Here is a 17,654-nt window from a genome sequence, read left to right on the forward strand (position 1 = left end):
CCGTTAACTGGAAGAAGAAAACCAGGATGGAACCAAGTTTGTGGAAGTGAACAAAGCTCCCCGGTTTCAGTTCCCGGGGGGCCCCAGGTCGAGTCAGACGCAGGGAGACCGTCCGGCCGGGGCCCAGCGCCATGCCGGGTGCCCTCGCCCCTGGGGCAACGCCAGAGGCTCGCTCACCCTGTGCGAGAGCGGAGCGCCCCCGGCCCGGCGCACTGACCTCATCGTAGCGGTACATGAGCTTCAGGCCGCGGCAGGACTTCTGCTTCTCCACGTGGCGCAGCGCGCACTCCAGGCAGAACACCACGTTCTCGTTCTCCTGCACGACCTGTGGGAACAGCGGCGGGCGCTCCTGAGGTGCAGAAGCCATGGGGGCCCCCCGAGGGAGCAGGGACAGCCCAGGGACAACTCAGGGAGGCCTGACCCTGACCTATCACCCAGGCTATGGGGTATCCGGGACCTGAAAATGATGAAAAACCAAAGCTGACCACCCAGAGCAGCGCCTCCAGCCGACAAGTGAACAAGCCACCATCTCGGAACTATATATGGGGGGATGGGGGCTCCAATCCTCCCCTCTTCCCCAGCTCCGCTGCCCCTGCCCAGGCCCGGTTCTTGCCAATGCCTGGCTGGAGGACACTGAAGGAGACCGTGGTGCCAGCTAATGCGCTCCTGGAAACTCATGCACACACCCGCTCGGGCAGATGGGGCAGGGATCGGGGCACGCACCCCAACATTCCAGTGGCCCGATCGACTCCCCTGGTAACCCAGAAGCTGTCCCCTACACACCCCTGGGGGGTGCAGCGCCCCTGTCCAAACCTGCCCTGAAACTCCGCCAGCTCTGGGTGACCTGCAGCCCGACGCACCCCACCAGCCCACGAGAAAGCTGGCAACGGGAAGGGCACCCTGGGGCCCGGTGCCTGTGCAGGCGGCACGGGGCGGGGCCTGACCTGCCACAGACAAGGGGGGCGGGGCAGAGGGACAGCGGTTTTGCATGGGGGCCCTCCCTCCTTCCCCCGAACTTCTAGTCCGGGTCTCATTTAGAGTGGTATCAGGGAAAACGCAGCCTTAATACAGAAGACGTAAGAGGTTCCCAGGCCCTTTCAGAGATTGAGGGAAACACATAGCTGACGCAGCGGCCTCGGGAGGAAGGGAGTGACACTTCGGGAAAGAGTCCCATCACCTTTAAGAGACACTCGGGCGAAGGACAGGGAGAGACAGAACTAGGAAACCACAAACAAAAATACAATCTTAGTAGCAATCTAAGCGATAAAAACTGTTAATCAAAATAAAACCTCAATTTTTACCTATGAATGCAGGATGATGCAAGCTTTCTTTTCTAAGTAACTTTTTTTTAATTACTTTTTATTTATTTGAGAGAAAGCTCAGCAGGGGAGGGGCAGAGAGAGGAGAAAGAGGAGCCAGAATCCCCAGCAGGCTCCGCATGGTCGGCACAGAGCCCTACTCAGGGCTCGAACTCAGAAACCGTGAGATCACAACCTGAGCCTAAATCGAGAATTGGACACTTAACAGACTGAGCCCCACAGGCGCCCAATATAGGTTTCCTTAGAACAACATTCAGGCTGATAGGAAATGCCTAGCGACAGCCTGCAAACAAACCCACGGAAACAGGCCAGCGCCCGTGTGGAGGTCGTGACGGGGCTGTTCATGGTCGTGGGAAGTTAACGGACACTTTCCCACGGGAATAACTCTGTTCCTACACAAGAGGGACACATACGTGACTTCGTGACTTTTACGGGCCACATTCACAACACAGCTTCAAGATCTGCAGAAATGCTTCTGATTTTCTTTCTCTAAGAGAAAGTCCCTCGATCCTTTCTCCTTAGAAACGCCTTGGAAAACTGACTACGGCGAAGAAAGCACATCTTCCTTGGCTACGTCCCCACAAGGCCACTGAGAGCTCTAACTCTCCTAGGTTAGGCAGCCAAAGTCCCCAGAGCGCAGCTCGGCCTGGCCCACTGGACACGTGCCTCCTGGGCCAAGTCACGCAGCACAAAGGCCACGTGACAATGTGCTGCTGAGCGCCTCACGTGACGTCTCTAACACGGTACCGAACGTGAAGACCGAACGGCTCTGAGAGGATCGGCCGGTCAGCCTTGTGACGGCAGGTCTGGCTGGGGGCCCCGGTCACTGCCGCTGCGCATCACAGGACCCCACAGGGCATTGCTGGGCGTCGGGGTGCGGTTCAAAAGTAAACATTCAGGTACAGTCTCCACTAAACACACACCAGTTTGGGACAATGGCAAAGTGGAAACGTCCAAAGTTGGGAAGCATCTGTGTGGACGTGTGGCTGTTGGGCCACCTTTATACCCTCATCCCCAGGAGGCCCTAACACCCAGCACTTCAGAATGGGGCCGTGTTTGGAGGCGGGGCCTAGAAAAGGCAGCTGGGGTAAAAAGAGGTCACAGGGTGGGCCTAGTCCAAGTATGACTAGTGTCCTTACAGGAATGGGGGTCACACATGAGACACAGGGAAAGGGTGGCCCATCGGCTCGCCACAGACAGAAGGGTCTCGGAGCCTCGGACTCACAGCCTCGAGCGCTGGGAGGGAGGGGAGGGAGGGGACATGTTGTCCAAGCCCCCTGCAGTTGGTGTTGGCCGAAGCACCGGACTGATGTGGTTCTCCCCATTTCCCAACCTCCTGACTCCAGGGGAGCAGCCAGGGGTCCCCCTGCCCCCCAAAGAGCACCTGGCCAGGAGCATGGGACATGGGGAGAGGCAGGATCCCTCGGCAGGAGGCCAGGAGATGGATGGGATGTGCCTGCTGCTCTGCGCCCCTGTGACTGCGTGTGGGACATCAGTGCCCTGGCGGCTGTGAGGACGACACCCTCTAAGCTCCTCTTGCTGGAGGGCCGTGACTGCCGGGCCGAGGCACACGGCGGCCTAGCGGCTGCCCTGACAGAAGGCGAGGGCCGCATCAGCCCGGCAGCCATTCCGTCCTGGTGTCCGAGCCCCACGCCAGCCCAGACGGCCCCGGGGAGACACGGGACAGCATGAAGGTAACCAGGCCCAGGGCTCGGCGGGCCGGGGAAACCAGCAGGGACATTATGGGACCAACTGGGACGAAAGTGGATCAGAAGACCCCAGAAGCAGCAATGGATGTATGGGGTCCAGGACCCCGGGGTAGCAGCCGGGGTAAGGGCGGGCAGGAGCGCAGGGGAGAGGGGGCGCAGGGCAGGGGTGATGCCCGCCCCTGCACGGCCGCAAGGACACCGGGGCCCCAGCTCACCATGGACAGGTAGCACAGGTGCTGGCAGACCTGACACCTCCTCTCCGATGTCTCCAACTGCAGCCACTTTCGAGGCTTTTTCTTGCCATCCGCCATGGCGCCGTTGCCGTCGTGGCTGCCGTAGCGGGCGGACGAGTGGAGGCCGGCCTCGAACAGCTGCCGCCGCTGCCGCAGCTCCGTGTCCCTGGGCGGCAGACCGGGGCGGGCGTCAGGGCGCAGCGAGGGCCACGCTGGCCTCCGCATACACCCGGCCGGGCCACGGGGGCAGGGGAAGCCGTGAACGAGAGCCGAGTCTTCCAGCCCGAGGACGGGAGCTGGGGGAGGGGCCTCGGACTTGGTGGGGACCCCCCTAGCCTACTAGCAAAGGCGGGGTGGCGAGGTGGGGGTTGGGGAGAGGGCTAAGTGGGGAGCACCATGCGCCAACCTGGACGTGGAGGCCAGGCTGGGCCTGGCGGCTGTGGGTCGTGGCTCGGGGACCACGTGCCTCCAGCACACAGGGGCCAGCCCTCCGCCCCCCACTCCTTCCCACAGGCGGCTAACCCCCTGCAAGCGCCCATCGACACTTGCTAACCCGGAACACCGGGTGTTGAGAAAAAGGAAAAAAAGCCACCAACGTCTCCACCACCTCGCTGAGCAGCCTGCAGGCCCACGGTTCTGAGAGGCGGCCTGCGGTGCCCCACGGGCCCCCTCACCCCCACAGCACCCCCTCACCCCTCAGCCAAGGGCCCAGGGCCCGCCTCCCTCTGAGGCTCCGCCCCCGCCCCTAGCCCCGCCTCCTGCTACCTGAGCTCATCCAGAAGGGCGGAGATGGTGCTGAGAGTGGGGCCATTCTCCTTCTTCGCCTCCGCCTGTGCAATCTGGTAGAGTAACTTCTCCATGGAGAACGGCTTGGCTATGTGGCGCCGCTTCATTTCCTGCGGGAGGCGGTCACAGCCTTTAAAGCGGGTCTTTCTGGGGGGGGGGGCAGCGCTTCCCCTCATTGGGAAGGCGGGGGGCTAGCTGAATATTCACACTCTGAATTCCACTTGGATTCAAGCACTTGAGAATCTGAGGCGCATTCTCGCCCGCCGGAACAGGGCCAGGCGGCTGGAAAAGGCAGCTTTAAAATGGGCGCAGGGGCACCTGGTGACTCAGCTGAGTAAGCATCCGACTTCAGCTCTGGTCTTGACCTCATGGTTTGTGGGGTGGAGCCCCGTGTCGGGCTCCACCCCGTCAGTGCAGAGCCTGCTTGGAATTCTCTCCCCCATCCCCTTTCTCTCCCCCCCTCCCCTGCCCGGCTTAATCTCTCAAAATAAACTTAAAAAAAAAAAAAAAGGTGCAGATTTTCATCTTAAGTTTTACCTTACACTCTTTCTGTACTATGTTCCCAACACGGTGTGTGAGTCAATAACAGAATTCAAAATCTTTAATGATATAAACTTTCCTTTTAGAAAAAAACCCCTGCTTTCTCTTAAAGGTTTCAAAACGCGGATTCTGAAACTGGGTTGGGCGCGAGGACGCAGGGATGCGCGCGCTGACGTGCACCCACGCAGGGGCTGGCCCAGCCTTACCTTGGCCGTCTCGAAGCCCATACTCGTCCACTGGGTGGTGGCAAAGTGCACGGTCTCAGAGACGCTGTAGCCGCAGCACACTTTGGACACAAAGGACCCCGGGAAGCAGACGACAAACTGGCCGCTCTGCTGGACGGTCCTGTGCACCTTGATCCCCTCCCTGCACAGCACCTCCGGGGAGATCTGGGGAGACAGGCAGGGCTCGGTTCGTTCCTGGCTGCCGCTCCGCTCAGAGCCCCCGCTCTGTGCTGGCCAGGAGTTGGGTGGCCTTTAGTAGTAAAGATTGCTCCTTTTAGAAAATAAAGGCACAAGGGGCACCTGGGTAGCTCAATCAGTTAAGCGACTCTGGCTCCGCTCATGATCTTACGGTCAGTGAGTTGGAGCCCCACATCTGTGCTGACAGCTCAGAGCCTGGAGCCTGCTTCGGAATCTGTGTCTCCCTCTCTCTCTGCCCCTCCCCTGCTTGCTCACGCTCACTTGCACGTGCTCTCTCTCTCTCCCTCAAAAATAAACATTAAAAAAAGGCAGACACCTAACTTCTAAAAGAACAATGATCTGCACGGGCACCGGCCTAACAGGGACAACATATTCACACTGGGGCACCACCGCAGTGAGGACACAGCCCTGTCCCCATGCACCGCTGCCAGCAGGCAACGGGGCAAACTGATACCACCAGGGGGAGCTGCTGGGCAGCCTCTGGGCTGAACACACAGGGAGCTGCGCCCCACAGGGACCGGACACCGAGGCAGAGGTCAGCAGAGGCTGGAGGACCTGAGCTCAGGCACCAGACACAGCTCAAGGCTAGAGACCCCCAGGAGCTCGACAGGCCCAGGACTTGCTTAAGTCGGGGGTCAGAAGCCTTTGTGCCACTTCCTGTGACGTGAGCATCCCCGAGCAGCAGCCCAGTCCCCAGGGTGCCCAGCAGGCAGGGGCGGCAGGCGCAACAGAACCACCAGACCGCCATGGTGAATCCCTGGCCCTGCCTCCCAGAACTCGGGGTCTTGGGGTTACAAAACAAGCAGGCCCTGAACAGACTCCAAGGCCCCACACACCTCGTCAGCCCAGAGCCCCATGCCATCCGAGGACAGCACCGCTTTGGCGTGGTTTTCATAAAGGAGGACAGGTTGACTTGGACAGATCCCTGGAGAGTTCATTTTTCAATGTCCCCTTTGCCTTGAGGGTGGGGGGTCAGGCCAGCAGGGAAAGGGGCTCGATGGCATGGCTGTGGCCTGGGTCACTGACCCGACTGGCCAGGCAGGGCCAGGACCTACCATGACGTTGCTCTCCAGCATCTGCAGCCCTGGGGTACCGTTGGCCTGCAGCAGAGTGTGGACCACGTCCTCCAGCTTGTTCTCCTCCTCAGCAGGAATGCAATACCTGGGTGGTGGAGGGACATGTGGGACACGGCCTTGACACGGGGCCTCTGTCCCGGGAGCACTCGCTGGACCCTCCTGCAACCCTCCCTCCCTCTGAGAGACGAGCAGGTACAACCCCCCAGGGACCAGGGACTGGCAGCCCGCTTCCCGGGGGAATCCCCCGGGGACCGGGGCCTGGCACCACGCTTCCCGGGGCAACCCTGAGGCCTCCGCCCCACGCGGCAGAGCGCAGGCACGGCGGGCACACACGCTCCTGACACGCAGCTGACCTAAGTGTGAGCCCAAGGGCCTCCAAACCCAAACCAGGTGCCGAACCCCCTAGAAATCAGATCCAGACACACATGCAGACTCAACCAGCGTGCAAGTGCCCTAAATCTACAGAGGATGCGACAGGACCACAGCGCTGGTCTCCCAGGCAGCTGAGGGGACCCCTGTGGTCTCCAAATACACACAGGGTCAGGACAGCACAGTGGCTGTGAAATCGTGGGACGGGGAGCAGGCAGACCCTGAGGACAGAGGAACACATGCCCAGAGGGAGCCGTGTGCCAGGAGCCAGCCTGGCGGAGGGCACAGGAGAGCCAGCAGCATGAGAGCCACTGCGGGCAAACTGCTCGGGCAGAGGGGCCGGGCCCCAGGGCAGGGGACAGCCCAGACCCTCCTGGCTGGAGCTAAGGAGCCCCAAGGAATCTGATGGGGAGAAAAGGCTGAAGATGTAGGCAGAATGTAACCAGCAGAAGAGTCTGGAACCTCACTGTGTCACGGGGAGGCAGGTAGTCATCACCAGCGTCCCAGGAGGGCCCACCAGGGACGCGCTCCCACAACATGGAGAGTCACAGGCCAACGACACCACTGATCCCTCTCCAGGGGACCTGCCCCCCACACAATAGGTTCCAAATGTCCACTCTGCACAGGCCCACTGGCCTGGCCGTCACCACGGGGGTCTGTGAGGAAACCCTACCCTTCGAGGCCAAATCCTGCTTTCAGCCACCGATCGCCACAGTCACGTTCTCTATAAATGCTTATTTTAACACCCACGTGCTCTGCTCCTGATCTGTGACTGAAATCCAGGGTCTAAGTTGAGTATTTTAAGAACTATGCGCCATAAAGTCCTCTGGTCACATCCCTGCCTCCTCTTTCCCCCCTCCAGCGGGGTTCCAGGGGCTTCCAAAGGCCCATGGAGTCCGACGTCTCCCCCCCAACTCACGGCAAGGCGGCGAGGCGCCCCTCACCCCTGCGAGCAGGGCGGGCGCCTCTGCACCCCAAGCCAGGCGCAGTCACAGCAGCCCATCCGTGGGGAACGGCCCTCCAGGCGAGCAGGCCGCACTCCTGCATGCCCCGCCCTGTCCCAGGCCACCAGCCCCCACAGCCTCCACGGCCCAGCGGCCTCAGTCTCCCCGCAGGACACGGAGCACCCCTTCCTCGGCAGGGGACCCACACGGGGGGCCCGCAGTCCCACCAGGCTTCGGCACTAAGCACACCTGTAGGAACGCGGCCCGAGAGCAGGGAGCCCTGATGGCAAGGCCGCGGCAGAGACAGGCCCCTCGGAAGGGAGGAGGCTAGTACTGTAATGGAGAACGCCTCACCGCCCCTCAGGACCCCCCTCGGTTAGGCTGGGACGCACGTGCGCCACCTGATTCTGTGCAGTACATTCCCATCCGCCACCATCAAGGAGGGGCCAGAGGACCAGCCGTGGCCGGGACCAGGCCACCAGGGCAGGGTCACAGGTGGGCACCCAGGTGAGAGAAACCCGGGCCCCTCCCACACCAGGGACACCTACGCTCTGTGGCAGTGGCAGATCAGACCCCCCGGCTGGTGAGACGCCAAACATAACCTCACACGAGGCCCGAGAGAGGACGGTCCACACTGGGCAAGGGAAAGGCTGGGGACACAGTGAGCACTACTGGTCAGCCTCTGGGACACCTGTCCCCCCTACCAGGACATGACGTCCTAGAAAACACCACCACCAAGTAAGGTCCTAGAAGAGACCAGGGTAAGCAGGCAGCTGACAGGAAGGACAGCAACAGCCCATAAGCTCAACCTTGCTAGCCTTTCGAGCAAACCGAACCTCCTTCTAAACCTTCCCAACCACCTCCAGCGCTTCCGAGGGAGGGAGGAAATCCTGTGGCTGAACCGGGAGCGCGGGACCCACCCACACAAGCAAGCTCCCGAGGCCGAGTGGAACTTTCCAGAACGCTGGTTCCTGGGCCCCTCCCCTGGGGCCCCCGGGGCAGGCACACTCACCAAATGCAGTCAGCACCAGTGTGTAAGTAGTCGATATAGGGAAGGTGGTTTTGGTCTCGAGACCAGCATGAGGTAGAAAAGACCATGCCAATGTTTAGCCAGGGAATTGTCACTCCTGCCGAGGGGGAGAGAAAGGCGTTACGAGGCGCGGCAACCGAGGACCCCAGCCTCCTCCCCAAGCCGAAAGAAAGAGAAACGGGGTTCAAAATCAGACAACACCGGTGACAAGGTGCCTGGCCCCTCCTCCGTGCTGCACAGAAAGGAAGCCAGGAAGGCAAACTTTTTTTTTAAACCGTTTTGTAACCACATCTGAACCTGGGAGTTTAGCCTGGGAGCTCAGAGACGCCCCACAAAGCAGCACACGAGCACTGGCATCGGGGAACCACAGGTCTCCAGGCTCACACCCCCATCTGGCGAGGCCCTGAGTGTGTGGAGGGGCCCAGCCTTCAGTGACCACAGCCCCCAGGCCCCCGGACTGTCCTGGCCACCTGCAAACCGTCACTTCTGAGCCTACAGCAGCCCTGAGGAGTCAATATGTCAGCTCTGAAGACACCAATTTCAAGATGAAAACGTGGCCACTAAGTGTCTGCGCCGCTTCTAGATTCTACCATCTGGTGGTTCACCTGTCCATGCTTTCACAGACTTCAATAATCCGATTCCTCTCTAAAGACCGAAGCTTCCAATAAGCCTCTGATCCCTTCTGGTCACGTGGGGTGGAGCCTGAGGCAGGGGGCCCCGGGACCCGGAAGGCACGGCCGCGTCACTTACCAGGCACAGCACCGAGGTGACGCAGGATGGACCCTGTGTTATTGGGGAGGACGGTGAGGTTCCATCCATGCCTGCGGAGGAGGGCAGAGGAGGGGCGTCACAGACCGCGGGGAGGGACGCCACAGAGTCCCCCCGAGCGCAGGCCAGGGTGCCCAACGTTACCTTGAAAACGGTTCTGATTTTCCCACCGGGAATCCGCTGCCGTGGGTGTTGGTGTCCACCTTGCCACAGTGCACGGCCACGTGGCAGTCCTTCTCCTCCACCAGCCTCCAGTACTCTTGCTGCGGGGACAGACAGGAGAGGCCCGGTCAGCACGGCCGCCGGGCCCGGGCCGCAGAGTGCGGGGCAGCCCAGGGCGCCCCGGACGGGGCACAGGGTAAGACAGCGGGAGCACACCCGGCCCCACAGAACTGCTGACAGGCGCCCACAGATGTGGCCACGTCCTGCTGTGGGGACACCCAGGCGAACCCTGAGGACCTGAGGCTGAAGGCACCGAGCTGCACGCAGAAGGACCCGTGCCGTGTGACACCACCTACACAGACACACTCAGCGCCACGGTCAAAGTCAGAGAGAAAACCAGAGCGCTGGCCGCCAGGGGCTGGGCAAATTAGCAGCGGGGACAGAATTCATCTGGGAGGGCGAAATTCCAGAGGCGGGTGCTGGAGATGGGCGCCTAACAATGTGAAGGCACTGACTGCCGCTGAACTGCACCCTGATGGCTGAGGTTAAGTCATGTTGTATTTGTACCAGATTTTAAGAGTCATGAAGGTGAGTGGCTCAGTCCAGCGTCCAACCCTTGATTTCTGCTCAAGTCATGGTTTCACAGTTTATAGGTTTGAGCCCCACATCGTGCTCTGTGCTGACAACACGGAGCCGGCTTGGGATTCTCACTCTCCCTCTCTCTCTGCTTCTCCTCAGCTTATGTTCTGTCTCTCAAAATAAATAAACTTAAAACAAATTTTTTTCGAGTTTAAGTTATTTATATGAAAGCGGGGGGGGGGGGGCAATGAGAGGGAGGGGGCTGAGGGCATCTCTCCATCATCCTCAGACCATAACGAACACACACAGCCTCCAGGTCCCGCATCTTGACAGACACACAACGTCACCTCCCGTCACTGGGGGTCCTGACTTCTCAGCCCTGGCTGCACAGAATCACAGGAAGGCCATGTCCACCATGGCCGTGAACCAGGCCAATCACATCAGGCCGGGGGCTGTCACAGCGCCTGTTTTAGGAGCCTCCCTCCCAGGTGACTGGAAGGAGTCCTGCCCGTGGGTGGCGGGGGCCGGGGTGGAATGTGTTCTGCCAACAGCTAGGAGGTGCTCAGTTTCCCTCAGGCACTTCCCCCAACTCGGAGGCCCTTTTCATTGTCACTTCTCATCCCAGAAGGGCAGCAGCAGCTCGTCCCTGACCCCTCGGCAAGCCCCTTCAGCAGGGAGGGCACGCGGAGGGGAGGGATCTAACTGACAAGCGCTGGATGTCACAAGGCGTTTGGCTCAAGGGAGCGCTACCCACCGCACCACACAGCCTCCACAACTTCTCTGAAGGGGAGCAGAGCCGGGGTTGGGGGATTGAAAGCCCCAGGAATAAATCCAACAGCATTAAGTGTATGAGCGCCTTAAGTGCATCTCCTGGATGGAGAGGGACACAGTCTGTGGGGGGGGATGGCCTGAGGCCCGGCCCTGCCACCAGGTGCACAGACCGAGGGCCAGGTGGGGGAGAAGGGGACCCACCGCTGGGCGGGGGCCTCCCCAGGTGGTCCAGCGGCCAGGAGGAAGGCCCAGCCCTCTTTGGAGGATCTGGAAGCCAGAAAGACTGACTCTTCCACGTCTGGGTTTTGGCAGACCTTGGCCTCCTGTGCAGATATCATGCAAGTGCTTAAGAGAAAGCAAGACCAGAGAGAACGAAGTCCTGAGCAGGGAACTAAAATCAGCCTCGTGCCCCGTACAGGATGAAGCCCTGCACCCTTGGAGGCCCCGCGGGGACCTGCGCTAAGCAGCAAAGGCCTAGCTTTCCAGCCCACCTGTTCGCCCGAGCAGGCCCCAACCCTTCCCGTGACTGTACCCCAGAACCAGGCCCAGGCAGTGCTGCTGAAGGGGTGTGGCTTCCATGGGTCCAAAGTGGGGGTGGGGGTGTCAGACCACAGTGTGGTGTTCAGGTGGCACCCAGGGCACAGAGCTGGGGCGGCCTGTGCAGATGGCAGGGACACATAGCCTGAGGGGGAGGACGACACTCAGGGCTGCGGGCCAGTCCTGGGCTTCCGACAGCTGCCGTGCACGGCCCCGCATGACCTGGCCCATGCAGGGACTTGTCCTGATGTCCCACCCTGGGGAGGGGAGGCTGGGCTCCTGGCAGTGAGCAAGGGTGTGTCTAGAAGAGGCGGAAATGCTTGACGACAGGAAGACATGGTCCGAGACCCGCCCACCAGCATGGCTCTTGACCAACCACACAAGCGGGGTGTCCTTCCCCCCACAGGACAGGGCACAGGAGGCAGACCGACCCAGTCCCGTCCCTGTCCTGCAGCGGAGGCTCACCCAGAACCCCAGCCCCCAATCCCCACGGGCACGGGAGTGCTCCCGTCTTCCCAGCCTCCCCCGAACTGCGAGAACAGCTAGAGAAGCACAAAGACAGCGCCCTGCCAATCCTGTTAAAGAGAAAATGAGCAACTGTGGTTTCAAGGGGTTCCGAACATTCTCCTGCACGAGGAGCGGCCACGGGCAGGGGACACCCCGGAGCTCACTCGGCTCCGTGCCTCCCGGATCGGCATTCTCTGCCCCTTCTGCCCCTGAGCGTTTGGATTTGGGGACACCATGCCGGCACCCAGCACAGACACCCACGACAGCCCCGGGGCGGGGGGTGGGGTCCCCAGGAAGCACCCTCACCTCAATTTCAGCCGGGGCGGGCTCCTTGCTGAAACACATGTTCATGATGTTTCTTGCTGTTCGATAAAAAGTTGTTAAAGAAACAGACCTTCCCTGGAAACAAAGACAAGAGAGTAAGAAGCCAAACAGAGCCCCCAGCCCACATTAGGCCACGCCTCTGTCATGGGACCCTGGCCTCGTTGTGTCCCCCGCTGACGCAGGCAGAGGCCACAGGAGAACCCGCTCTCAGGAGGGTCCCCACTGCGGACCACAGAGGATGGAGGACCCACCACCCTGGCAGCACCCGCATCAGACGGACCCCTGCCCTGATCTGGCAGACATGGTGGCCTCGGCCGGGCGCACCCGTGACACACGGGAGCACACGCCACGTTAAGCTCTCCTCATGGACCTGGGGGGTGGGGGGAGGGGGAGACACGCTCTGCTCATTCTTGGCCACGGAAGCCCCGCACTGCCCGCACGCCTCCCGGGGAGCACCTAGTGCGCCGGAGACCTAGCCTCAGGACGGCCAGCACCCTGCCCAGCGATCCCCACAGCGACGTGCTCGCTCCGCAGAAGCCAGCTCGCGGGTTCCGCCCGGGAATCCCACAGGGGACTCCGTGCTCACCTCCACAGGGAGGAGGTTCCGCTTTGCAGAGACAGAGCTCGTCAGAGCGGTGTTCCTGACCAGGCACACCGGCCCCTTGATTGCTGAGGTACTCACTGAGCACCTACTGTATACCAGGCCTAGTTCTAGGGGCTGGAGACAGAGCACTCGGACGGACAACGTCTCTGGCCTGTGGAACCCAGCCCGTGGTGAGCGAGCGAGGGCCGTGAGCGCAGGGAGCCAGAAGCAGAGCGGCAGACGTGACGAGGCAGGCCCGCGCACCGCCCCCCATACAGGGAACAGGTTCAGAACAGGGCGCGGGCCCTTCTCGCCTCTGGAAGGACCAGCAAGCGATCGCCACGGAAGGGGCAGCATCTCCTTCTGCTTCTCTGCAGGGAAGGGGCTGTGCGGGGCTCTAGCTAGGAGGCACTTCTGGGCACCTTGGACTTCTCCAGACAGGGAAGGACCTACCGGCCGGGAGGGATGGGACTTCGCACCAACTAAAAAGCAGAGCACCTGTGATTCGAGAAAATGACACCTGGCGTCCAACAGTCAACACCCACAGAGGGTCACGGGCCTCAAGAAGCCCCTTCCCAGGCCCCTGGTGCACGTATGGCTGCTGCCGACATCCCCATGGCCACCACCACGGCCACAGGCCGCCGCACTGCTGTGATGAGCCCTGAAGTGACCAACTACAGGGCACGTTTCCAGAAAAACTCTCCACATTCACCTCACTCTTGTAGAACTGACCTGCCTCCCTACGACACGGAGCGGCAGTAGAAAATGCCTCATTTCTGGAGTCGGCTATTCAGAGTCACCAGACTCGACAAATGGCCTCAACGAACATCCAAGGAGCACCCAGCACGTGCGCCTGGACGCGTCCCATGTGCCTCCTTCTCCCTCGTCCTAAAACACTCAAGTGTACAAGGATCCCGCCCCTAGGGAGTCCGGGGGCAGCGCCAGGAGAGAATGGGGAGGCTGATGGGCCCACTAAGAAAGTTCTGGCCAGGCACGCAGGGCGTCTTCTTCCAGAAAGGAGCACAGGACTCCAGCCCCGGAGAAAAGCGAGTGTGGCGGGGGGGCAGCAGGACGGGGGACTTCCCGTGGGCTCAGGACAATAAGGCCCAGACCCCAGAGACGCGTCCCAGAGGCCCCTGGCTTCCGGGAGGGGAGCGGGTGTCGAAGTCCATGGCAACCACCCCCCACCCCCCGCAGGCAGGGACAGGCCAGGGCCCCCGGGCAGCACGGGCAGGGGAGGACTCGGACCCCCAGCGGCCTGTCTGCACAGCGACAACCGCCAGGCTTGCCAGGCGAGGGGCTGCACGGACGACACCTCGCTCCTGACCATCTGCTGTCCCGATGACTTCTGGTGAGGGCCCCAGCGGGGATCTGCCCGCCGCAAGGCGTCCTGCTCAGCCTGGCGGGCAGGGGCTGTGCAGGGGGGCCACGTGGGGACTCACAGGGATGCCGCCAGCCTCAGGGAGGAAGGGACGTCTCAGGACAGCAGACCCTGTCAGGGGAAAACCGTCTGCCAGGCTTCTGCTGAGTCCCGTGCAGATCGAGTCCCCAGATGGGACGGGGCAGAGCCAGGGGCCGCCGGGCGGCTCCGCAGCCAGGCGAGGCAGCAAAGGAAGCCAGTGCCTGGAGCCTGGAGGGGCTGGGGGCGCCCCTCGGAGCAGACCAGACCCCGAAGCTGCCCTGTCCCTGGCCCGTGGCGCACATGCCACCGAACGCAAAGCAGATCCAGGGCTCGGAGCCAGCACCGGGCTCACCGGTGGTCGCAGCTCGAGGGGACGGCCGTCCCGGGCCTGCGTCCTGCCCGCAGCCCCCCAGCCCCACAGGGGGCCCACCTTGTATATGCACTTGTGGAAGTCACTGAGGACGCCCTTCTCCTCCTCCTCCTCTCGAGCTGCCTCCTTTTCCTGAGCAAAGAGTCGCCGCCGGCCCGTCTTGAGCTGGGCCTGGCCCACCTCTTTGAGCTTGCTGCGGAAGCCGTTGCGGTGGGCCACGCCGTTGATGAGCCCGTTCTTGGGCTCGAAGCGGGGCAGGGGGTGGAACTTGTTGTAGTCGTGCTCCGTGTGGCCCTCCAGGGGCCCCTTCCGCTTCTCCAGGATCTCCTTCTCCATCAGCACCTCCTTCTCCAGCCGCCGGTGCTCCTCCGGCGACAGGGAGTCGTAGGACAGCAGGTACTGGCAGTAGGCTTCCTGGAGCTTGGCCAGCCGGTCCTGGGCAGTTTTGGGGATGCGCAGCATGTCTGCTAGTTTGTTCCATTTTTTGAGGTCAGTCACTTGCTGCATGCCGCCCATCTCGTTAATCAGCCGGAAAAAGCAGGCCAGGTCGAGCTCACAGCCTCCTGGGACAGGGACAAAGCACAGGACAGTCAGTGAAAAGGCTCATGAACGAGACCCTGGTGGTCCAACTGGCAAAGTCCAGGGACGCCTGTGAGGTGCCCAGGATGCTCCCGGGCTCGGGTTGGAGCAGCGAACGGAATCACTCCCAGCCCTCAGGGAGCTTAGTCTACTGGGCGGACAAGGACACTGTGGGGCACCGTGGGGATCGATACAGCAGGCAGAGGGGCTGTGGGGCTCTGGGGACGGCTGTCTTAGCCGGACGGTCAGGGGAGGGTCCCCCATGTAAGCAGAGGCCCGAATGAAAGGAGGGCCAGCCTGGTGGGTGTGGGGGGGGGAGCACCCCCGGGGACCCCAGCAGGGGCAGCATGTACCAGGGCACTCCCCCCCGCAACACCCCAAGAGGCAGGCAGAGCCAGGTGAGGATCAGGGCCCGTCCCCCGAGACAGGGCCGGGCCTGGGCTGTGTGGCCCAGTGACACCCGTGTCCTGGCAACCCCCGCACCAGCTGTGATGGCAGAAACCATATGTGGAGCAAGTGCCGTCGGTCCCCATCTTGTCCACACATGCACGTGCACGATAGCACGTTTGCAATCCCCTGGACTTCCAGGGTACGAGGGCAGAAGCCGTGGCCACACCCACCGAGAGACTGCTTACCTGTCTCGGGGTGTCGGGTGGGCTGTTCGCTACACCCCCGATCAGATCGCAGCACTGTACAAAGCACGTCAACGTCAGATAGATTTGAAATCACAGAGGGACGGTCTCTAAGGGGCTTGGAAAGGCAACCTCCCGCTAGACAACGGAGAAACACAAAACCTTCCAGAAGAACCATCCACTGGCTATTAGGAGGGCAGTACGTACCACAATGCTAGGGGAGACCAGTAAAAATAGGGTCTAGTCTCTGGCAGGTGTGGGTGGATTTATAAGAGGAGAAGCTGAGGCCCTGTGGGCTCTGACAGCCGCCCGGGAACAGCGTCACAGCGTGCGCAGGGCTGGGCATCGTGGGGCCACCAGGTGCGCACCTCGGGGAGACGGCACACAAACACATCCCTGGCCCATCAGAGGCCGGGGGAGGGGGCGCGGTAGCGGGATCGCTGCCGTTAGCTCCGCTTGGGACTCACGTCGAGGTCTGGAACACCAGGGAGGAAGCTGGCCGTGCCCGTGGCCAGGATAGCCCAAGTGGCCCAGATACCACTCCTCGCTCCTGGTCTCCAGCTCAAAATGGGCAGACGTGGGGCTGGTGGCCCAGTGCCAGACAGGGAAGGGAGTCCCCTCGGCCTGCCGGGGGCTCGGGTCACAGGCTGACGGGGAAGGAGGCAATTGGAAGTTCTGTACTTTGCTCTACGTAGAACGTTATAGTCCAGCAGCACCTGGGAACTTACACGCTGCTGGGAAGTCCCTCACTTCATGGACTCCTCCCCTGCTGCCGTGGGGCCCACTGCAGGGCTGCGAGGTGGCCAAGCGCCCCCCTCACCCCTGCTCCCCGAGGCACAGTCACTCTGCAGAAGGAGCACCTGTACCGGGAGACACTGGAAAATGGCTTCAAAACCATGAAGTCCCTTGTGGCCAAGCTCAGACCCAGGGTGCAAGGCCGCTACACTGACAGGCCAGCTCAGCACCCCTTTTAGGGATGGGGACAAACAAGGCTCACACTCCTGGGACAGCAGCAAAGACCGCAGACACACACACCGTGGGGACGTGTCCAAGGCCTCGGGCGCTGAGAGGAGGAGGCAAGGCCCAGAAAACCTACTCTGAACGGAAGGCTGCGGGCTGTCATTACGTCACCTGATCACCTACCACCCCTGGAAGACCTGGGTCCTCCGTGCAGGATGGGGGTGCTGAGACCTCTTGCCACAGCCCGGGGGGCGCAGTGCTGCGCGGAGCACACGCAGGGTGCAGCCGGCACCAAGCGCTCATGCCTGCTCTGCCTCGAGTCAGGATTCTCACTCGGGCCTCACTTCATGCAGGCACCTGTGCGATCAGAGGGGGAAGGCTGCCCCGTCTGACTCCAAGCCCTGACACTTCAGTGGCGGTTCAACAGCTCCTTTCCTGCTTTACAAAAGCAGGACCGCCGACACGGAGGCAGGAGCATGCCCCGTTTCGCAGGTCTGGAGCGGAAAGGGAAGGCTGCAAGGCCGTCCCCAAAGGAGACTCGCTCTCTGCAAACCCGGCACAAACCAGACAGAGGGTGAGAATCCTGGAGGCCCGAGCAGCTCTGCGGGAGGGAGGAGGACATCGGGGGGCCTGGACGTGGGCTCTGCCCGGGGCCACGGCCCTGCAGCTGCCAGGGTCACGCTCACATGGGGAGCCGAGAGGAACCCCGCAGTGGGCCCGGCCCTCAGGAGAACCTTCAACCCGTCCCCTGATCTGTGGTCTCTGAAAAGGCCCCGCTGATCATGGGAGACAGTGACATGCAAGGAGAAAGGAGGAGGACAGAGAGAAACCAGGCTGGCCTGTGTCACCCAAATATTCACGTGTTCGAGCCCCAGCGCCCAGGGCCTCACGTGGGGGCTGCATGTGGAAACAGGGCCTTTGAAGAGACGAGCAGGGTAGAATGAAGGGTCTGGGGTGGGTCCTAAGCCAGGAGCACCGCTGTCCTGACGACCCGAGCACAGGCCACCAGGAAAGAGCGCAGAGGGGGCCCAGGTGCGGCGCCCGGGCAGAGA

General features: G+C 61.9%; 1 protein-coding gene across 1 annotated transcript in view; it reads right to left on the reverse strand.

Moving 5' to 3' along the window:
• Window positions 1-17,654, reverse strand: part of JARID2 (jumonji and AT-rich interaction domain containing 2) — a 260,643-nt gene that overhangs the window by 2,503 nt on the left and 240,486 nt on the right. Inside the window, exons 8-18 of the mRNA XM_029943136.1 lie at window positions 16,110-16,266; window positions 14,492-15,033; window positions 12,059-12,151; window positions 9,341-9,459; window positions 9,179-9,249; window positions 8,411-8,525; window positions 6,065-6,170; window positions 4,794-4,976; window positions 4,027-4,157; window positions 3,244-3,427; window positions 218-325 (exon numbers count right to left, since the gene is read on the reverse strand). Coding sequence (XP_029798996.1) covers window positions 218-325; window positions 3,244-3,427; window positions 4,027-4,157; window positions 4,794-4,976; window positions 6,065-6,170; window positions 8,411-8,525; window positions 9,179-9,249; window positions 9,341-9,459; window positions 12,059-12,151; window positions 14,492-15,033; window positions 16,110-16,266 — 1,809 coding nt within the window. The remainder of the gene's footprint in view (window positions 1-217; window positions 326-3,243; window positions 3,428-4,026; window positions 4,158-4,793; window positions 4,977-6,064; window positions 6,171-8,410; window positions 8,526-9,178; window positions 9,250-9,340; window positions 9,460-12,058; window positions 12,152-14,491; window positions 15,034-16,109; window positions 16,267-17,654) is intronic.

Source organism: Suricata suricatta, chromosome 7 (genome assembly GCF_006229205.1).
Source record: "Suricata suricatta isolate VVHF042 chromosome 7, meerkat_22Aug2017_6uvM2_HiC, whole genome shotgun sequence".
Classification (NCBI taxonomy): domain Eukaryota; kingdom Metazoa; phylum Chordata; class Mammalia; order Carnivora; family Herpestidae; genus Suricata; species Suricata suricatta.